The sequence below is a fragment of the Mesoplodon bidens genome (assembly GCF_964165515.1).
Source record: "Mesoplodon bidens genome assembly, chromosome: 3".
Lineage (NCBI taxonomy): Eukaryota > Metazoa > Chordata > Mammalia > Artiodactyla > Ziphiidae > Mesoplodon > Mesoplodon bidens.
In genome coordinates this window covers 55,200,780-55,221,894 of record NC_138178.1, presented here as the reverse complement: position 1 = coordinate 55,221,894, position 21,115 = coordinate 55,200,780, and the positions used below count along the sequence as shown (strand labels likewise).

At 35.9% G+C, this 21,115-nt stretch overlaps 1 protein-coding gene across 5 annotated transcripts in view; it reads left to right on the top strand.

Annotated features, from left to right (window-relative positions):
• Positions 1-21,115, top strand: part of DPP8 (dipeptidyl peptidase 8) — a 61,277-nt gene that overhangs the window by 7,777 nt on the left and 32,385 nt on the right. For all 5 annotated transcript variants that reach the window (XM_081228058.1, XM_081228057.1, XM_081228056.1 and 2 more), the window contains 3 exons: positions 1,617-1,729; positions 19,674-19,847; positions 20,671-20,839. In XM_081228058.1, the coding sequence (XP_081084184.1) occupies positions 1,617-1,729; positions 19,674-19,847; positions 20,671-20,839 (456 nt within the window). The remainder of the gene's footprint in view (positions 1-1,616; positions 1,730-19,673; positions 19,848-20,670; positions 20,840-21,115) is intronic.

Genomic DNA, 21,115 nt, shown 5'->3' with positions numbered 1-21,115 from the left:
TGAAGTTAGGAAAATTGACAATCTTTATAAAATATTGAGCTTTTCAAGAAAGTTGTATGCCATTTCATTTGCTCAAGTCTTTTATATCCATCTGAATATTAATATTTTTCCATGTAAATCTGTTGTTTCAGAAATTTTAATATACTTCGGACACCAATAAATAGCAGTGTGTCAACAGGAAAGAAACAATGGGAAAAGGTCATTTTGTGTTTATACAGAACTGATGTGTGTGTACATAGAATGCGTTGGAAATTTTTATTGGTCAAGGTTGAAGCCAAGGAAGGCATTATGGAACAAGGAGCAGTTTTAAGAGGAGCATTTGAAGTGATTGTGGATGGCTGTCATTTGAGGGTAGATGAGAACCAGCTTTTTCATATTTGCAGGTTGAAAGCTCTTAGAAGGAAAAGGCTTAAGGAGGCTATGATCATATTTTGTAAGATTATGAATGGTATGGATAAGTGACTACAGTCTTAAGAATTATGTAACAAAGTAACTCTGGAATGTACAAAATAGATCTAAGGCAAAACTAAGTGCTGAAGTAAATATCAGCTGATACCTGACTTTTTACTCCAAAAGGCAACACAAACTAAGAAAGGTTTAAGAAAAGTTTAGGATAATAAAGGGATAAAGGAATCTGTGGGTATTTGGGGAGTCATCCCCCACCTTTGCAAGGGTTAGCGTGGAAGTTACCATGCCTTTCCACAGACTGCCTTCTCTGCCATTATCAGAAACACAAGGCTGAGGATTTGTTCCACTAGAGAGAGTTTTTGTTCTTCCTGTGTGATTTATTTTCTCTTTCCTTCACTCTCCCCTAGCTTTTTTGGAAGTGATACCTTTCTAGCACCTTTTAGAGTAGAAGGACTTTGTTTTACTTGGAGTTTTCTTTGGTTCACCTCTTCATAACCATGTTGTATTTCTTTTACTTCACTTTGGTATGTAGTTTATTCTACATTGCTGTGATCTTCCCATTCAGTTATTGTATGATTTCACAGAATAGACCTATCTTCTTCTCAGTGTAGACCTCTTTCTTTCACAATTCTCGAATAAAGGATAAAGAGACTTTTAACAAATCAGATATCAGATTCTATGTTGTTTTAATATGAATGTACTTTCATTTGAAACTTATTAGTGATTATAGTGGTAGAACATTTATAGTGAAGAAGAACTCAAATTGTTAGACCTATGTATATTTCTAAGCAAATATTTTAAATGATTCATAAAAAGAAGGAGCTTGGTATTCTGAAGTTGTCACAAAGTACCCCCATTTGGAATCTAATGAGTCTATTGCCAACTTGTAAGACACTAACAATTAAAAAAAAAAAAACTAAAAGTGACACTTATCCTTACATCATCTTATACACTTTTATGTTTTGTTTTGAGAGGGACTAAAATTTGAATATCAAAAGGAAACCTGAGGATTCTTCTGGGAGCCTGGGTTTTACTGAAGAAAATTACCGTGGCATATGGCATGTGCATCTCCTACTTGTTAACATTCATTATAGGTTCCATAGAGTACAAAATTTTGCAGTATATAGAAGGCATTATATACTTACTACTACAATTGTGGTAGATTGCTATTTTTTAAAATAACAAAAAATGATTGTTTCCTTTTATAGCTATGTCTGGTGAGAACAGAGAAAATACACTGTTTTATTCTGAAATTCCCAAAACCATCAACAGAGCAGCAGTCTTAATGCTCTCTTGGAAGCCTCTTTTGGATCTTTTTCAGGTAAGGTTAAACATTGTTATTCCTATGATTCTGTGTATGTTTTTAGATACTGCATTTGTTTAGGGACAGAAATTCAATTGGGGTTTTATATTTGAAGTAGATATGAATCAAAAGGAATTAAAACATTTTTATGTTTTTGCATGTATGACCATGAAATTTCATTTAATTCTTAATATCTGAAACTAGGGATAGTAGATATTACAATTCAGTTTTTGTTGTTGTTGTTGTTTTTTGGCCGCCCAGTACGGCACGGCATGTAGGTTCTTAGTTCCCCTACCGGGGATCAGCCTGTGTCCCCTGCAGTGGAAGGGCGGAGTCTTAACCACTGGACCGCCAAGGAAGTCCCCAGATCTTTTTTGGCTACCTTTCTCCCTGTTTAACTATCTTTCCCTTCTACAAACTTGCTAGTTATGTAATTCTCACATTTTGGTGCGAGAGTTATTCACATAAAAGAAGTAATGTATATTTCCTGAAAGCTTTTTATTCAAATCTTTAAATTGAATTTGTATTTCTAATATTTAGTAACAGTACTAATGTAAGGGTTAAATAAAAATACTAAGTTCAGTTTTTTTTCTAAATAGCATAATTCAATTTATGTAAAATCAAAGGTTAGGTTTTTTTTTTCTTCAACATTTTGTCTTTAGACAATATGTAAATGGTTCAAAACATCCCAAGAACAAGATGGTAGTTTGGGTGTGACTGTTTGCCTTTTTAGTTCTCATTTATTATTTTTACATTGAGTATTGAATAGAATATTTGGACTAAATGAACTAAAATGTGATATTTCTCTTAGGAAGTAAAAAAAAAAAAGGTTCCATGACAACTAATCATTTTGACTGCAACTATTTATCAGGGATGTTGTTTCTTACATTGGTTTGTGACTTTCCTTTAAAACAAAAAAATTCCTTATTCTAAGAACAGTGTGTTGAACTGAAATAGTGGTAGTTTTCTCATGGAAAAGGTTGCAAATTAGTGAGTCAGAGTTTTGGTTTTTTTTTTTAAGCTTTATTATGGAAAATTTCAAACCATACAAAAGTAGAGTCCTATGCAAACTAGTTTTAACAATTTTCAAATCTTTGCCATCAGTGTTTCACTGTAGCCTTACCAGTCCTCCCTCACAATCCCTATCCCCACTTTTCAGATTATTATTATTATTTTTTTAAAGAGTTGGCATTCTTATTTATTTATTTATTTGGTTGCGCCAGGTCTTAGTTGCAGCTCGCCAGCTCCTTAGTTGCAGCACATGGACTCCTTAGTTGCGGCAGGTGGGCTCCTTAGTTGTGGCTCCAGGACTCCTTAATTGCTGCTTGCCAGCTCCTTAGTTGTGGCATGCAAACTCTTAGTTGTGGCATGCATGTGGGATCTAGTTCCCTGACCAGGGATTCAACCCGGGCCCCCTGCATTAGGAGCACAGAGTCTTATCCACTGCACCACCGGGGAAGTCCCACATCTCGGATTATTTTTAAAGAGTTCCCAAATATGTCATTTCACTCCTAAATAAGTCAGTATGTATCTCTAAAGAATATAGATTCTTTTTAGACATCATCATATCTTAAAAAATCATTGATCATTTCTTCATATAAAATATTCAAATTTCCCTGATTTTTAAATTTCTCTTTTTTTACACTTGATTTGTTAAATCAGAATCTAAGTAAGGTTCATATATTACAATTGATTGATAGGTTTCTTAAGTTTCTCTCACTTTTAATTTATTGCTTTCCTTTCCATCCTTTTTTTCCCCACTGCAGTTTATCTATTGAAGAAAGAGGGTCTGTTTTGCTGATTGTATTCCTGTGGTGTTATTTGATATGTTCTTCAGTCTCCTGTATTCTCTGTAAATATAAATAGGTAGTCAGATCTCGAAGTTTCATCAGACCCAGGTTTCCTCTTTTTTTCTCCCCCAATAATACTTTACAGATCAAAAGAATTGAAAGCAGGGTCTTGAACAAATAATTCTATACCCATATCCATAGCAGCATTATTCACAATAGGCAAAAGGTGGAAGTAACCCAAGTGTCCATGGACAGATGAATAAATAAACAAAATGTGGCATATCTTGGGTTGGCCAAAAAGTTCATTCAGGTTTTTCCAGAACGTCTTTTTTTTTTAATAAATTTATTTATTTATTTATTATTTATTTTTGGCTTGTTGGGTCTTCATTGCTGCGTGCAGGCTTTCTCTAGTTGCAGTGAGTGGGGGCTACTCTTCGTTGCGGTGCGTGGGCTTCTCATTGCGGTGGCTTCTCTTGTTGCGGAGCATGGGCTCTAGGCGTGTGGGCTTCAAGAGTTGTGGCACGTGGGCTCAGTAGTTGTGGCTTGTGGGCTCTAGAGCGCAGGCTTGGTAATTGTGGCTCATGGGCTTAGTTGCTCCGCGGCATGTGGGATCTTCCCGGACCAGGGCTCGAACCCATGTCCCCTGCATTGGCAGGCGGATGCTTAACCACTGTGCCACCAGGGAAGTCCCTCCATAACATCTTATGGAAAAATCTGAACTAACTTTTTGGCCAGCCCAATACATGTGATGGAATATTATACGGCCTTAAAAAAGAAGGAAATTGTGACACGTGCTGCAACATTGATGAACTATGAAGATATCATGATAAGTAAAATAAGCCAGTCACAAAAGGACAAATACTGTCTGATTCCACTTATATGGGGTGCCTAAAGTAGTCAAATAGACTACTAGAATGGTAGTTGCCAGAGGCTAGGGGAAGGAAAAATGAGGAGTTGCTGTTTAATGAGTTTAATGGATATAGAGTTTCAGTTTTGCAAAATGGCAGAGTTCTGGAGATGGGTTGCACAGCAATGTGAGTATAGTTAACAGTAGTGAACGGTACACTTAAAAATTGTTAAGATAGTAAGTTTTATGTTATATATTTTACCACAGTTAACAAAATAATATTTCATAGACAACGTTGTATGCCTCCATCAAAAGTCGTATAGAGCCTTATTTATCTTCTTGTGATGATAGCACCCTTTGATCATTACCTAGATCCATTATAAAACAGTGAAATTTTATCATTCCTTCTTCACTTATTAACTGAAAAACTTCTATAAAGAGAAAACTGCTATTCAACAACTCAGTTATTCTGAGCTCTAGTTCACAATAGAAAGTCAGGATGTTTCTTGTCCTTTATTTCCCATTTTTCAAATAATCTATGTTCTACAGTCTTATATACGTGATCAGTTCGGGGTTTTGGAGGGTATTTTGTTTTTGTATCTTTATAAACTTACAGTGTAAGCCTGTTTGGTATCTTTTGATCCATTGACAGTTATTATTCTTATTGTACACATGTCTTATTTTTGGCTGTTGGAATCGCTTTCAACTTGACATGTCAAATCCTTTTGACGAGACCCTGGTAATAGTTGATAGTGCTCTTGCTTTCTGCTGTGAAGATGTGTCATGATCATCCTTCACATTGCTTATCCCATGCTTAGAATCAGCCATTTCTCTCTAGTTCCTTTAGGGCAAAGTGGTGTTAAGAGACCATGATCTGGGTACTAGAGATGCTTATTATTATTAGGTTGTTAATTGTTTCTAGGTCTTTTTATTGGGCAAACTAGGGAATACATACATTGTTTGTGTGGGTGTGGGTGTGGGTGTGGGTGTGTGGGTGTGTTTGAAATGTACAGATCACCAGGAAGTCATATCAATTCAGATAAGATATAAGGTCAGACTGATATATCCAGTTAAGATATTGCACTACAGGATTTTTCTTTAACCTCATTTATCCTACATATGAATTTTCTTTCTCTGGTGCCCAAGGTCCTGTTTTAAACAACAAGTATGATTACTCATTTGCTTTACTCCATACTACACACAAAACAGTTTTAAAATAACAAATGAATCAGTGCTAATTACTTAACAGTAACTTGGAATTGGTCTTCTCTGTGTGGTCATGCTATCAGTTCTATACAATTAGATTCATTTGCTTCATTTTGTTTTCAAGTGTTAGGAATTCCTTTGTTTTTAATTTAATTTTTGTAGAAAATAGTTATATGGTTCCAAAGTCAGATCTACAAAACCAGAAGTATTCAGAGAAGCTCCCCGTCTCCTCTACCCTATTTCTCCCCCTCTCCTTCTGGATAATCTTTGTGTTTTTAAATGGCTTATCCTTCTTTGTTTAAAAATATAAGCGACTACATAGATATTCCTATCCCCATTAGATAAATAGTAACATACAGTATACATTTTCTCCACCTTGCAATTTTCAAATAACAATGTATCCTTCAAATCACTCCGTAAGAATATATAGTCAGTCCTCCATATCCACAGGTTCAGCATCCTTGGATGCAGAGGACCAGCTGTACTAAGCCATTTTATAATCTGAGGGACTTGAGCATCCACAGATTTTGGTATCCATGGGGGTGGGGGGTGTCCTAGAACCAATCACCCACAGATTCTGAAGAACAACTGTATACATAATCTATTTCTTTTTACATCTGTGTTGTGTTGTACAGACCAATCATGTTCAACCAGTTCCCTCTTGATGGACATTTTAGTTATTTTCAATCTTTGTATTACAGATAGTAGTGCAGTAAAATGGCTTGGGCTTTTTACATTTTTGCCAGTGTATCTTTAAGCTAGATTCTTAGAACTGAAATCACTGGACCAAAATGTATATGGTTTTGTAATTTTGCTAGATATTATCAAATTTTCTTCCATAGGAGCTGTGCCATTTTGAATTTCCATCAGTAAGGTATAAGTGTGCCTGTTTTCCCAGAGACTCTCCAACACAGTATGTGGTCAGACATTTGGATTTTATGCCAATCTGATAGATAGAAATGGTATCCCAGTGTAGTTTAATTTGCTTTTCTTTTATAGGCAAAGTTGATCATCTTTTATCTCTAACCCATTTTTCTGTGGCGTGATTGGTCTTTTTCTTTATTTTTAGGAGTCTTTTATATACTGGAGATATTAACCCTTTGTCTGTGATATAGTTTCGGATGTTTTCCTGAAGTTGTAATTTGTATTTTTACTTTCTTTATGGTGTGTGCGTGTGTGTGCGCACGCCATGTGGAAGATTTTTGTGTAATAAAATTTATCCATCTTTTTGGTATTGCTTCAAGAATTTGTGTCTTCTGTCTTAGGACAGTTTTTCTACACCCAAGTTATAAAAGAATTTACCCATGTTTTCATCCAGTGCTTTATATGGTTTCTTATATGGTTTTATTTTTTAAAGCTTTATTGAGGTATAATTGGCATATAAAAAGTTGCAAATATTAAAGTGTACAATTTGATAGATTTGGATGAACATTTGATGTACCTGTGAAACCCTTACCTCAGTCATTACCCTCAGAAGTTTCCTTGTACTGGTTTGTATTCTCCCCTACCCACCCATTCAGTGGTACAGGCAACCAATGTACCAGTCTCGCACAGTCCTTCATAAGATTTATCTCTAAATATTTCATATTTCTTTATTCTATTGTAAATGGCTTTGTTTTCTAATTTCAATTTCTGGTTGATCATTGCTAGTATTTCTTTTTAACTTTCTAAGTGCTTTCTCACTTTTTTTTTTAATTGTAGTTGATTTACAATGTTGTGTTAGTTTCTGGTGTACAGCAGTGATATATATATATATATATATATATATATATATATTCTTTTTAGATTCTTTTCCTTTAGAGTTTATTACAAGATACTGAATATAGTTCCCTGTGCTATACAGCAGGGCCTTGTTGTTTATCTATTTTATATATAGTAGTTTGTATCTGCTAATCCCAAACTCCTAATTTATCCCTCCCCCACCTTTCCCCTTTGGTAACCATAAGTTTATTTTCTATGTCTGTGAGTCTGTTTCTGTTTTGTAAATAAGCTCATTTGTATCTTTTTTTTTTTATATTCCATGTATAAGTGATACCATATGATATTTGTCTTTCTCTGTACTTCACTAGTGTGATCATCTCTCAGTCCATTCATGTTGCTGCAAGTGGCATTATTTCATTCTTTTTTTATGGCTGAGTGGTATTCCATTCTGTGATGTATGTATATCACATCTTCTTTATCCATTCATCTGTTAATGGATGTTGAGGTTGCTTCTATGTCTTGGCTATTGTAAATAGTGCTGCTGTGAACAGGGTTTTTCTTTTTTAATTTGTTAATATGGTAAAACAAAACATCACTTGATTGTTGAGTGTTAAACCAATCTTGCATTCCTGGGATAAAGCCCACTTGGTTCTAATTTATTATCCTGTTAAATATTGTTGGATTCAATTTGCTAATATTTTGTTTAGATTTTTTTATATCTATGTTAATGAGGAATATTGGTCTGTAGTGTTCTTTTCTTGAAATTTGTCTGATTTTGGTAATAGTGTTATGCTAGCCACAGAATAAGTTGGGAGTTATTTCCTCCTTTTTAATTTTCTAGAATTTGTTTGGTAGAATTCACCAGTGAAGCCATCTGGACCTGTAATTTTCTTTATGGAAAGGTTTTTAACTACAAATTCAATTTCTTCCTTAGATGTAGTGCTATTCATATTATGTTATTTCTTTTTGAGAAAACTTTGGTTGTTTGTGTCTATTAAGAAGTGTTTTCATTTCATGTAAGTAATCAAATTTATTGGCATAAGTTTCATAATATTCTCTAATCTTTTCAATGTCTGTAAGAATCTTTGGTGATGTCCCTCTCTTATTCCTGATATTTTGTGTAATTTTTGTCTTCTCCACTCCCAGCCTTTTTTTTTTTCCTAATAAATCTGGCTAAGAGTTTATCAGTTTGGTTTCATTTATTTTTCTCTGTCATTTTGTTTTTTTCTATTTCATCATTTTATGCTCTAAACTTTATTAATTCTTTTCTTCTGCTTACTTTGGATTTTGTTTGTTCTCCTTTTTCTAGTTTCATAAGGTGGTAGCTGAGGTCACTAGTCTGAGACCTTTCTTCTTTTCTTATATAGGCACTTAATGTTACAAATTTCCCTTTAAGTACCACATTAGCTGTAGCACATACGTTTTGATATGTTGTGTTTCCATTTTCATTTAGTTCAAAATACTTCCTATTTCCCTTTAACCCATAAGTTATTGAGAAGTGTACTATGTAGTTTCCAAATGCATATTTTTCAGAAATTTGATTTCTAATTTAATTCCACTCTGATCCAAGAACATACTTTGTATGACTTAAATCTTTTCAATTTTTTTTTTTTTTTTGCGGTACGTGGGCCTCTCACTGTTGTGGCCTCTCCCGTTGCGGAGCACAGGCTCCAGACGCGCAGGCTCAGCGGCCATGGCTCACAGGCCCAGGCGCTGCATGGCATGTGGGATCCTCCCGGACCAGGGCACAAACCCGTGTCCCCTGCATCGACAGGCGGACTCTCAACCACTGTACCACCCGGGAAGCCCTCTTTTCAATTTTTTAAGTCTTGTTTTATGGCCCTGAATGTGGTCCATCCTTGTACATATTCTGTGTTCACTTGAAAAGAATATATGTTCTGTTTTTGTTGGGTCTATAAATGACCATTAAATCAAATTGGTTTATTGTATTGTTAGTCTTCTATGTCTTTACTGATTTTCTATTTGTTCTATCAGTTATTGAGAGAGAATGTTGAAATCCCCATCCATAATTGTAGATTTGACTGTTTCTCATTGCAGTTCTATTAGTTTTTCCTTTAGTATATATTTTGAAGCTATGTTATTAGGGGTATAAGTGGATAGGATTGTTGTATCCTATTCGTAAATCTGCTGCTTTCTTGGTTTGAAATGACCTTCTTTATTTCAAGCAATATTCTTTACTCTGAAGTTTACTTTGATGTTAATATAGTCCCTCTAGCTTCCTTTTGATTACTGTTAGCATAGAATAAGCTTTTCCATTAAAAAAATTTTTTTACCGGCTTTGTTGAGATATAATTCAAATACCATACAATTCGTTCAAAGTATACAATTCAATGTTTTTTAAGTGTATTCAAAGGGTTCTGTCACCATCATCACCATCTAATTTTAGAACTTTGTGTCATCTGCAAAAGAAACTCATTAGCAGTCATTCCCCATCCTTGCACACTCTCTAACCCCAGTCCAAGGCAACCACTAATCTACTTTGAGTCTCTATAGATTTGCCTATTCTGAACATTTCATATAAATGGAATTGTATAATATGTGGGCCTTCATGACTGGTTTTTTTCTCTTAACACAGTATTTTCTGGATTCATTCACACTATAGCAGGTAATAATGCTTTGTTTATTTTTATGACTGAATAATATTCCATTGTATGGCTAGACTACATCTTATTTATCCATCAGTTTATGGATAAAATTGGGTTGTTTCAGCTTTGGAGCTTATATGAGTAATGCTGCTTTTAATGTTCAAATGCAAGATTTTGTGTAGATTTGTTTTCAGTTCTCTTGGGTATATATCTAGGAGTGGAATTACTGGGTTATGTGGTAACTCTGTGTTTACATTTTTAAGGAACTACTAAATTGCTTTCCATGGCAGCTGCATCATTTTACATTCCCACCAGCTATGTATAAGGGTTCTAATTTCCTACAGCCTCACCAACACTTGTTGTTGTCCGTCATTTTGATTATAGCCATCCTAGTGGATGTGAAGTGATATCTCATTGTTATTTAATTCGCATTTCCCTAATGACCAGTAATGCTGACCATTTTTTCATGTGTTTATGGGCCATTTGTGTACCTTCTTTAAAGAAATGTCTGGGGAGGGCTTCCCTGGTGGCATAGTGGTTAAGAATCCACCTGCCAATTGCAGGGGACACGGGTTCAAGCCCTGGTCCGGGAAGATCCCACATGCCGTGGAGCAGCTAAGTCCGTGCGCTGCAACTACTGAGCCTGCGCTGTAGAACCCGCAAGCCACAACTACTGAGCCCATGTGCCACAACTACTGAAGCCCACACACCTAGAGCCCATGCTCCACAACAAGGGAAGCCACAACAACGAGAAGCCCAAGCACTGCAACAGAGCGTAGCCCCAGTTTGCTGCAGCTAGAAGGAAGCCCACATGCAGCAACAAAGACCCAAAGCAGCCAAAAATAAATAAATTAATTAATTTAAACAAAAAAGAAAAGAAATGTCTGGGGAATTCCCTGGTGATCCAGTGGTTAGGACTCTGCACTTCCACTGCAGGGAGCCCGGGTTCGATCCCTGGTTGGGGAACTAAGGTCCAGCAAGCTGCATGACGAGGCCTTAAAAAAAAAAAAGTTCTGTGCAAGTCCTTTGCCATTTTAAATTGGGTCTTTTTAATGTTGAATTGTAAGAGTTCTTTATGTATTCTAGATACTGGACTTTCTTTTCTCCCATTCTGTGGATTGTCTTTTTATCTTTCTCTTTAATTGCAGTAATCATTAATTTATTAGTAGAAAATCAGCCATAATTACCTTTGGCAAGTATTTAGTACTATAATCATTAATTTAAATCTATACATTTAAACACATTTTGATCTCTCCTTTATCGAGATAAGACATTTTTGTGACTTCCCCTTTTTTCTATTCTTCATTTACCTTACTCTGAAGTTCTTATACCTTCATTTAAAAAAATAATACACATAATATAAAATGTATCATCTTAACCATTTTTGAATGTACATTAGTACATAAGTGGCATTAAGTACATTCACATTGTCGCAAGCATCACCGCCATCCATCCACAGAACTCTCTTTGTCTTGCAAAACTGTAATACTATACTCGTTAAACAATAACTTCCCATTACCTCTCTGCCAAGCCCCTGGCAACCACCATTCTACTTTCTGTTCCTATGAGTATGACTACTCTAGGTGCCTCATAGAAGTAGAATCATACAGTATTTGTCCTTTTGTGGCTGGCTTATTTCACTTATCATAATGTCCTTAAGGTTTATCCATGTTGTAGCATATGTCAGAATGCCAAATAATATTCTATTGTATGTATATACCACATCTTGTTTGTGTATTCATCCATTAATAGACACTTAAATTGCTTCTACCTTTTGGCTATTATAAATAATGCTCCTATGAAGATGGGTATACAAATATCTTTTCATGTCCCTGCTTTCGATTCTTTTAGGTATATACTCAGAGGTGGAATTGCTGGATCATATGATAATTCCATTTTTATATTCTTGAGGAACTGCCATACTGTTTTCCACGTACCATTTTACATTCGCACTAGCAGTGCCCAAGAATTCCAATTTCTCCACATCCTTGCCAACGCTTACTATTTTCTGGCTTTTTGATAGGAGCCATCCTAATGAGTATGAGGTAGTATCTCATTGTGGTTCGATTTGCTTTTCCCTAATGATTAGTGATATTGAGCATCTTTTCATGTACTTATTGGCCATTTGTGTATCTTCTTTGGAGAAATGTCTAATCAAGTCTTTTGCCCACTTTGTTAACCAGGTTGTTTGCAGTTTTTGTTGTTTACTTTCTTGATAATGTCCTGTTGTTTGAATAGGGACCACCAAAAGGATATGTCCAAGTCCTAAAGGTGTCTTTGAACATGATCTAGTTTAGAAATAGGGTCTTTGCAGATGTAATTAAGTATCTCAAGATGAAATAATTCTGGATTCAGGGTGGGCCCTAAATACAATCATTGATGTTCTTATAAGAGAAGGGAAAGGGAGATTTGATACAGGAGGTGAAAGCCATGTGAAGAGTAGGCAGAGATTAGAGTTATAGTGCCATAAGCCAAGGAATCCCTGGAGCCACCAGAAGCTGGAAGAGGCAAGGAAGTATTCTCCCCTAGAGCCTTTGGAGGAAGTCTGGCCCTGCTGACACCTTAATTTTGCTTCTGCCTTCAAAACTGTGAGAGAATAAATGTCTTTTGTTTTCAGCCACTATGTTTGTGGTAATTTGTTAACAACAGCCCTAGGAAACTAATACAAGTCCTTTGACGCACAAAATTTTTAAATTTTGATGAAGTCCAATCAATCTATTTTTCATTGATTGCTTGTGCATTTGATGTCATACTTAAGGAACTTGCTTAATCCACTATCACACAGATTTCCATCTATGTTTTATTATATAAGACTTTTATAGTTTTAGCCCTTACATTTAGATCTTTGATCTATTTTGAGTTAATTTTTATGTATAGTGTGAGATAGGAGTCCGAATTAATTCTTTTACATGTGGAATCCAGTTGTCCTAGCACCATTTATTGAAAGGCTATTCTTTCCCCTTGGAGTGGTCTTAGCACCTTTATTGAAAATCAGTTGACCATAAATGTATGGATCTATTCCTGGGCTCTCAATTCTATTCCACTGGCCTATTTATTCATATGCCAGTATCATGCTGTCTTGATTAATGTGGCTACATTGTACTAACTTTTGAAATTGGAAAATGTGAGGGTTTTTTTTCAAGATTATCTTGAAATTCCATATGAATATTATTAGCATCAGCTTGTGCATATCTGGAAAGAAGGCAGTTGGAACTTTGATAGGCATTCTAATTAATCTCTAGATTAATTTGGGGTCTACTGCCATCTTTATTATCTTCAGTCTGTGGACATGGGATGTCTTTCCATTTATTTAGATTTTTAAAAATTTCTTTAAATAGTATTTTACAGTGTTCTGTATACAAGTCTTGTACTTCTTTGGTTAAATTTATTTCTAAGTATTCTTTTTGATGAAGTTTTTTTTTTTTTTGCGGTATGCGGGCCTCTCACTGTTGGGGCCTCTCCCGTTGCGGAACACAGGCTCCGGACGCGCAGCCTCAGCGGCCATGACTCACGGGCCAAGCCGCTCCGCGGCATGTGGGATCTTCCCGGACCGGGGAACGAACCCGTGTCCCCTGCATCGGCAGGCGGAGGTTCAACCACTGCGCCATCAGGGAAGCCCTTTGATGAAGTTTTGAATGGAGTTTTCTTAATTTCATTTTCCAACTTCTAGTTGATATTGCAATTGATATTTGTATATCAATCTTGTATCCTGCAACTTTGCTGAACACATTTATTAGTTCTAATTATTTTTTGTAGATTTTTTAGGGTTTTCTATATATCACGCATCATCTGTGAATAGAGATGGTTTTCCTTCTACCTTTCCAACCCAGAAGCTTTTCATTTCTTTCCTTACCTAATTGCCCTGGCTAGAACCACTAGTACAATGTTGGGTAATAGTGGAGAGCAGACATCCTTTTTTCCCCCGATCTTGATGGAAAAACTTTCAGGTTTTCACAATTAAGAATTTCATTAGCGGGCTTCCCTGGTGGCGCAGTGGTTGAGAGTCCGCCTGCCGATGCAGGGGACACAGGTTCGTGCCCCGGTCCGGGAGGATCCCACATGCCGCGGAGCGGCTGGGCCCGTGAGCCATGGCCGCTGAGCCTGTGCGTCCGGAGCCTGTGCTCCACAACGGGAGAGGCCACAACAGTGAGAGGCCCGCATACCGCAAAAAAAAAAAAAAAAAAAGAATTACATTAGCTATGGGTTTTTCATTGATGCCCTTTATCAGACTGAGATAGTTACCCATTATTTCTAGTTTGTTGAGTGCTTTTATCATGAAAGGGTGTTGGTTTTTGTCAAATGACTTTTCTGGGTCTATTAAGAAGGTCACATTTTTCCATTATTGTATTAATATGGTGTATTACATTGGTTGGTTTTTATGTGTTGAACCAAATTTGCATTCCTGGGATAAATCCCACTTGGTCACTTATAATCCTTTTAATACGCTTCTGTATTCAGTTCGTCAGTATTTTTTTTTTGATGATGATTAAACCTAATTATTCCAGTAAATATGTTAAAAATTGAGTAAATATTCCAATTTTCAAAGAAAAATTGTCAGAGTGAATTTTCTTTTTTTTTTCCCATGGTTTGAGCAAATATTGCAGTTCTGCAACAATGCTGATTTTATTTGTCAAATTTAAATTTTCCTAAACATATAGCTCTAGAATGCTCTTCTATTTATGTTAGATATGGGCACCATACTTAACTGTCCAATTATATATATATATATATTTTTTTTTTTTTTTACATCTTTATTGGAAGTTTGTCAGTATTTAATTGAGGATTTTTGTGTCTATAGTCATAAGAGATATTGGTCTGTAGTTTAATTTCCTTGTTATGTCTTTGTCTGGTTTTGGTATCAGGGTAATGCTGACCCCATCAAATGTTATAAAGTGTTTGCTCCTGTTCTTTTTCTTTTTTTTAAGAAGAGTTTGAGAAGGATGGGTCTTAATTCTTCTTTAAACATTTAGTAGAACTCATCAGTAAAACCATCTAGTCCTGGACTTCTTTGTGGGAAGCTTTTCGATTACTAACTCAAATCTCTTTATTCATTATAGGTCAATTCAGATTTTCTATCTCTTCTTGAGTCAATTTTGGTGGCTTGTGTGTTTCTGGGAATTTAACCATTTCATCTACATTATCTAATTTGTTGCTATTCACTTATTGATACTATTCCCTTATACTCCTTTTTAACCCCATAAGATCGTTAGTAGCAACTCTCTTTCATTCTTTTTTTTTTTTTTTTTTTTCTCTTTCATTCTTGATTTTAGTAAATTGAGTCTTCTCTCTTTGTATTTTTGGTCATTCTAGCTAAATCTGTCAAATTTGATGATCTTTTTAAAGAACCAATTTTTGGTTTTGTTGAGCTGTATTATTTTTCTGTTCTCTATTGTTTATTTCCAGTTTGATGTGTATTATTTCCTTACTTCTGCTTGCTTTGGATTTAGTTTGCTCTTTTATTCCAGTATCTTAAGGTGGAAGGTTTTGTTTGTTTGTTTTTTATGCCACGTGGCTTGCAGGATCTTAGTTCCCCCACTAGGGATAGAACCTGGGCCCCTAGCACTGGAAGCACAGAGGCCTAACCATTGGACCACCAGGGAACTCCCTTAAGGTGGAAGGTTATTGATTTGAGATCTCTTTTTTTTTGTTTGTTTTTGTGGTACGTACGCAGGCCTCTCACTGTTGTGGCCTCTCCCATTGCAGAGCACAGGCTCAGCGGCCACGACTCACGGGCCTAGCCGCTCCGTGACATGTGGGATCTTCCCGGACTGGGGCACGAACCCGTGTCCCCTGCATCGGCAGGCGGACTCTCAACCACTGCACCAACAGCGAAGCCCGAGATCTTTTTTAATATAGGCACTTATAAATTTCCTCCTGAGTACTGCTTTTGTTGCATCCCTTAAGTTTTGGTATATTGTGTTTTCTTTTATCTCAAAGTATTTTTTGATTTCCTGTGATTTCTTCTTTGACCTATTGGCTTCCCCCTCCATGTGCCAACATCTGGGACAACTGTAAGGCACACCTCATTTGGTTCCCATTTCTCAGGGATTGTTGTCCTTTGTTGTCTGATGTCCAGTGTCTTGAAAACATGATTTCATATATTCTGTCCATTTCTGAGTTGTTTCAGATACGAGAACATACCTCGTCCCTGTTACTCCATCTTGGCTAGAAGTGGAAGTTGGTTTCATTTTTAACATTTAAATCTCTGACCCTTTTGGAATATGTGGGAAGTGGATCCAGTGTTATCTTTTTGTATATGGCTATGCAGTAATTCCAACTGATAAAATTTAAATCAGTAATCACTGATTTTAACATTTCATCTTTTACCCACCACTTCTTTCTTATTAATTTCTGTATTCAGCTTTCTATTTTGGATTTTCTACTCTGTACCATTGTTCATTTTGTTTATTCATGTTTTAATTTTTTAATATCTGGTAAAGCTAACCTTGTTCCTCATAATAGATCTTTTTCAGGGTTCTTTTTATCATCTTGCTTGATACTCTTTCAAATAATAAATTTTATAATCACAAAGTTATAAATGCAGAGTTCTCTTGTGAAAGTTAATTTCTTAGCTCTGAAATGTCTTGTGTTCTGATTATTAAACATTAAGACATGTTAAGGGGACTTCTCTGGTGGCACAGTGGTTAAGAATCCGCCTGCCAATGCAGGGGACACAGGTTCGATCCCTGGTCTGAGAAGATTGCACATGCCACTGAGCAACTAAGCCCATGCACCACAACTACTGAGCGCACACACCGCAACTATTGAAGCCCGTGAGCCGCAACTACTGAGCCCACATGCTGCAACTACTGAAGCCCATGTGCCTAGAACCCGTGCTCTGCAACAGGAGAAGCCACCTCAATGAGAAGCCTGCACATTGCCACAAAGAGTAGCCCCTGCTCACCGCAACTAGAGAAAGCCCTTGTGCAGCAACAAAGACCCAAAGCAGCAAAAAAAAAAAAAAAAAACCAAACCTGAGACATACTAAGTATGGATCAAGTCTGATGACGTTCAGGGAGAATAAGAGGGAGAAATTAAAATATAATTATATACTCAAAATTGCTCTTGGTGTCAACAGAAACAGTCTTAAAAGATATTTAAAACAAAAAGATTAGAATTAATAAAACATTGAATTTTCTAGTTTTTTCTTCTGGAGCCTAACACACACATACATACATGTATATATACACATATATATGTATATATGAATTTAAACATTAATAAAAAAGTACTACAATGGATATAAGAAAACTAGGTAGATTTTTAGCAGGATTCCAAGGTTGTCTCATTTTTAACTTCACTTGACATTATTTTAAGTTTGCAAGTATACACATGTATTTGCCATCCTTGAACAACGTTTACTTTCAGTATGCTGGCTTAATTTTGGAGACATACATTTCTGCCAATGAACTTGGCTACTTTTATTTTATTTTTTAAATTTTTTGTTAGCATATAGTTGATTTACAATGTTGTGTTAGTTTCAGGTGTACAGCAAAGTGAATCAGTTATACATATACATACATCCACTTTTTTTTAGATTCTTTTCCCATATGGGCCATTACAGAGTACTAAGTAGAGTTTCCTGTGCTATACAGTAGGTCCTTATTAGTTATCTGTTTTATATATAGTAGTGTATATATGTCAATCCCAGTCTCCCAGTTTATCCCCCCCCACCCCCCTTACCCCCTGGTCACCATAAGTTTGTTTTCTACATCTGTAACTCTATTTCTGTTTTGTAGATAAGTTCATTTGTACCCCCTTTTTTTTTTAGATTCCACATAAAAGCGATACCATATGATATTTGCCTTTGACTTACTTCACTCAGTATAACAATCTCTAGGTCCATCCATGTTGCTGCAAATGGCATTATTTTGTTCTTTTTTATGGCTGAGGAATATTCCATTGTATATATGTACCACATCTTCTTTATCCATTCCTCTGTTGATGTACATTTAGGTTGCTTCCATGTCCTGGCTGTTGTAAATAGTGCTGCAGTAAACACTGGGGTGCATGTATCTTTGCGAATTATGATTTTTTCCGGATATATAAACTTGGCTACTTTTATTTTTTTTTAATTTATTATTATTTTTTTTACTTTGGCTGCACTGGGTCTTTGTTGTGACATATGGATGTGGGCTTAGTTGCCCCACTGCATGTGTGGATCTTAGCTCCCTGACCAGGGATCTAACCTGCGTCCCCTGCATTGGAAGGTGGATTCTTAACCACTGGACCACCAGGGAAGTCCCTGAACTTGGCTACTTTTAAAATGCTAGTCCTTGGGCGTTCCCTGGGAGTCTCGTGGTTGGGACTCAGCGCTTCCACTGTGGGGGGCCAGTATCTGATCCCTGGTCAGGGAACTAAGATCCTGCAAGCCATGGCATGGCCAAATAAAATAACATAATATAACATAACATAAAATAGTATTAGTCCTTGGTAGCAGAAACCATGTCTGTTTCCCTTATTTACCATTCCTTTATCCCCTTATTTATCATAAAGAAATCTTAGTGAGGGAAGATGTGGATGTAAATTTTTTTTTTTTTTTTTTTTTTTTGCGGTACGTGGGCCTCTCACTGTTGTGGCCTCTCCTGTTGCGGAGCACAGGCTCCAGACGCGCAGGCTCAACGGCCATGGCTCAGCGGCCCAGCCGCTCCACGGCATGTGGGATCTTCCCAGACCTGGGCACGAACCCGCGTCCCCTGCATCGGCAGGCGGACTCTCAACCACTGCGCCACCAGGGAAGCCCCCTGGATGTAAATTTTTTAAACTGGCACTTATTAGATTTTATTATATATTTTTTAATTTTATATATGTGTCAAATAATATTTTTAGTTTGGGAAGGTGCCTCTTCATCATCAATCATTGATTACAAATATTCTTTGAGGGAGATTTTAACAGATGCTTTAGGTAGGAAAGCAAAAATCAGACAGATTCTGCTCTCAAGTTTTTGTTTTTTTTTTTAATCTATTTCTAGTCAGAAATACTGAAAAAAAGTGAAAAACAAAACCATAGCCAAATGAGTAAAAGAGATAGTAACTCATATAAATTTCAAAGAAGAGATCACTGTACACCATAGTGGATCAGGAAACTTTCCTGGCCAACGTTGAATTAGGGCTAAGGTTTTGGGATATCAGTAAAACTTGGATGGATAGAAAGAAAAATGGCCTCAGGTGGGAGGGGGGCGTGATGGAACAAAGGCCAGGAGCAGACACTGCATATTGGGTTTTATATCATTGGTGTGACAAGCCTGACCTAAGGTTTTATTAAAGCAGTATTAGTGGATTAGTGGAAAGGTACTAATGACAGCTGATATTTGAGAACTTTACTCTGTGCCAATCATTGTGCTAAACATTTTACATATTTTTATCTAAGTTAATCTTCACAAAGCTGAAGTAGATGATTTATTACTACTTTGAAAGTGAAGAAAATTACTTTTGAAGAAATTAAACTACTTGCCCAAAGTCAGACTTCTAATGAGAGTCAAAGCCTAGATTCAAACTGCTTGACTTCAGAGTCTGCTCTTAAATTCATGCAGAACTGCTATATTACATTTAAGTTGTAGAAGATCTTGAATGCCAAGCCAAGGTGATGAGACTTAATTCTTGCTCTCTAATGTATACAGTAATCGTCTAGGGACCCTTTACCAAGAAATTTTTCAGCAGACTTCCTGAAATTAATCTTTTTAAAGTTGCTGGCAAATTTTGGGGTCACTCAAAATGTAAACCCAATAATATTGGAGTTGCTAGAATTTCAGTGCTAAAAGCAAAAAGCCACCTTTCAGAAGACTGGAATGTGAGACTTCCTTTCTGTATTAGGCAACACTGGACTATGGAATGTATTCTCGAGAAGAAGAGCTATTGAGAGAAAGAAAACGAATCGGAACAGTTGGAATTGCTTCTTATGATTATCACCAAGGAAGTGGAACATTTCTATTTCAAGCTGGTAGTGGAATTTATCACGTAAAAGATGGAGGGCCACAAGGATTTACTGTAAGTTGATGTTACTACTTGATAAATCTGTTTTGGGGTCCTAAAGTTATTTGTGTCCAAATCAGAAAGGTAATTAAACAAACTAAAAAATTCTTTTCACCAATTGTTTACTACTAATTTAGTAGTAAAGAAAACAAGAAATATGTGTATTAATTTCCAATTTTAAGAATTAATAATTTTTTCAGTGACATTAGTATACAATTTTTAAAATACTAAAAACACCTACTGTGTAGGAAGAATTAGTAAAGGGCATCAGTGCCATTTTTTGAGTAAGTGCTGAGGTGGATTTTCGAAGATAATGATATCACAGGGCAATCCCTCTTTGGTTTCCCTAAAAGTTTGATTCATCTCAGTAAATGGTTTTAAATGTTTGATTGTATTCTAGGCAATTTTAATGTGATATCAGAACTATTCTTCTGATAGAATTGTGATGATTCTAGCTTTCATTACATTTTTATGAGCAAATTATTTTATACTGGTAAAATTAATTAGAAATATTTAATAAGTGAAATAGTCAAATAAGTGTTTAATAAAAGCATGTAACAAACGATAATTACTCTGTTTAAACAGATTTGGACAACAGAATTTATGAAGTGCTCTTATTTTGTCTTTATTTCTGCTCCTGTTATGCTTAGCTTATTAATTCATAGAAAAAAATGAGTCCTTTCTTATAAGTTAAGGCATATGAAAGTACATTTTTCTGGAGAGCAGTTATTGTAGTTGATATTGTACTTGGGATTATTATTCATTTTATAGGAAGGGTGATGGTAAACAAATGTGTATCAGCCTGATACTTGCCTTTAAATGTTGTTTACTTTTCTAGCAACAACCCTTACGGCCCAATTTAGTGGAGACTAGTTGTCCCAACATTCGGATGGATCCAAAATTATGCCCAGCTGATCCAGACTGGATTGCTTTTATACATAGCAATGATATATGGATATCCAACATTGTAACGAGAGAAGAAAGGAGGCTTACTTACGTGCACAATGGTAATTCAAGTTCTTCAAATCTACTTTCCTGAAAAGTATTTTTAAAATTTAATTTGCTTTTGCTTACATTTTCCAATTGAAGCTTGCTGGGTGATCTTTATACTTTAAACTTAAATCTTTTAAATGAAAAAAGACAAAAGTACAGTGGATAACTGGTATGTACCACCTATATAATGCTCCCTTGTTTTTTTTTTTATTTTTTTTTTTTTATAAATTTATTTATTTATTTTTGGCTGTGTTGGGTCTTCGTTTCTGTGCGAGGGCTTTCTCTAGTTG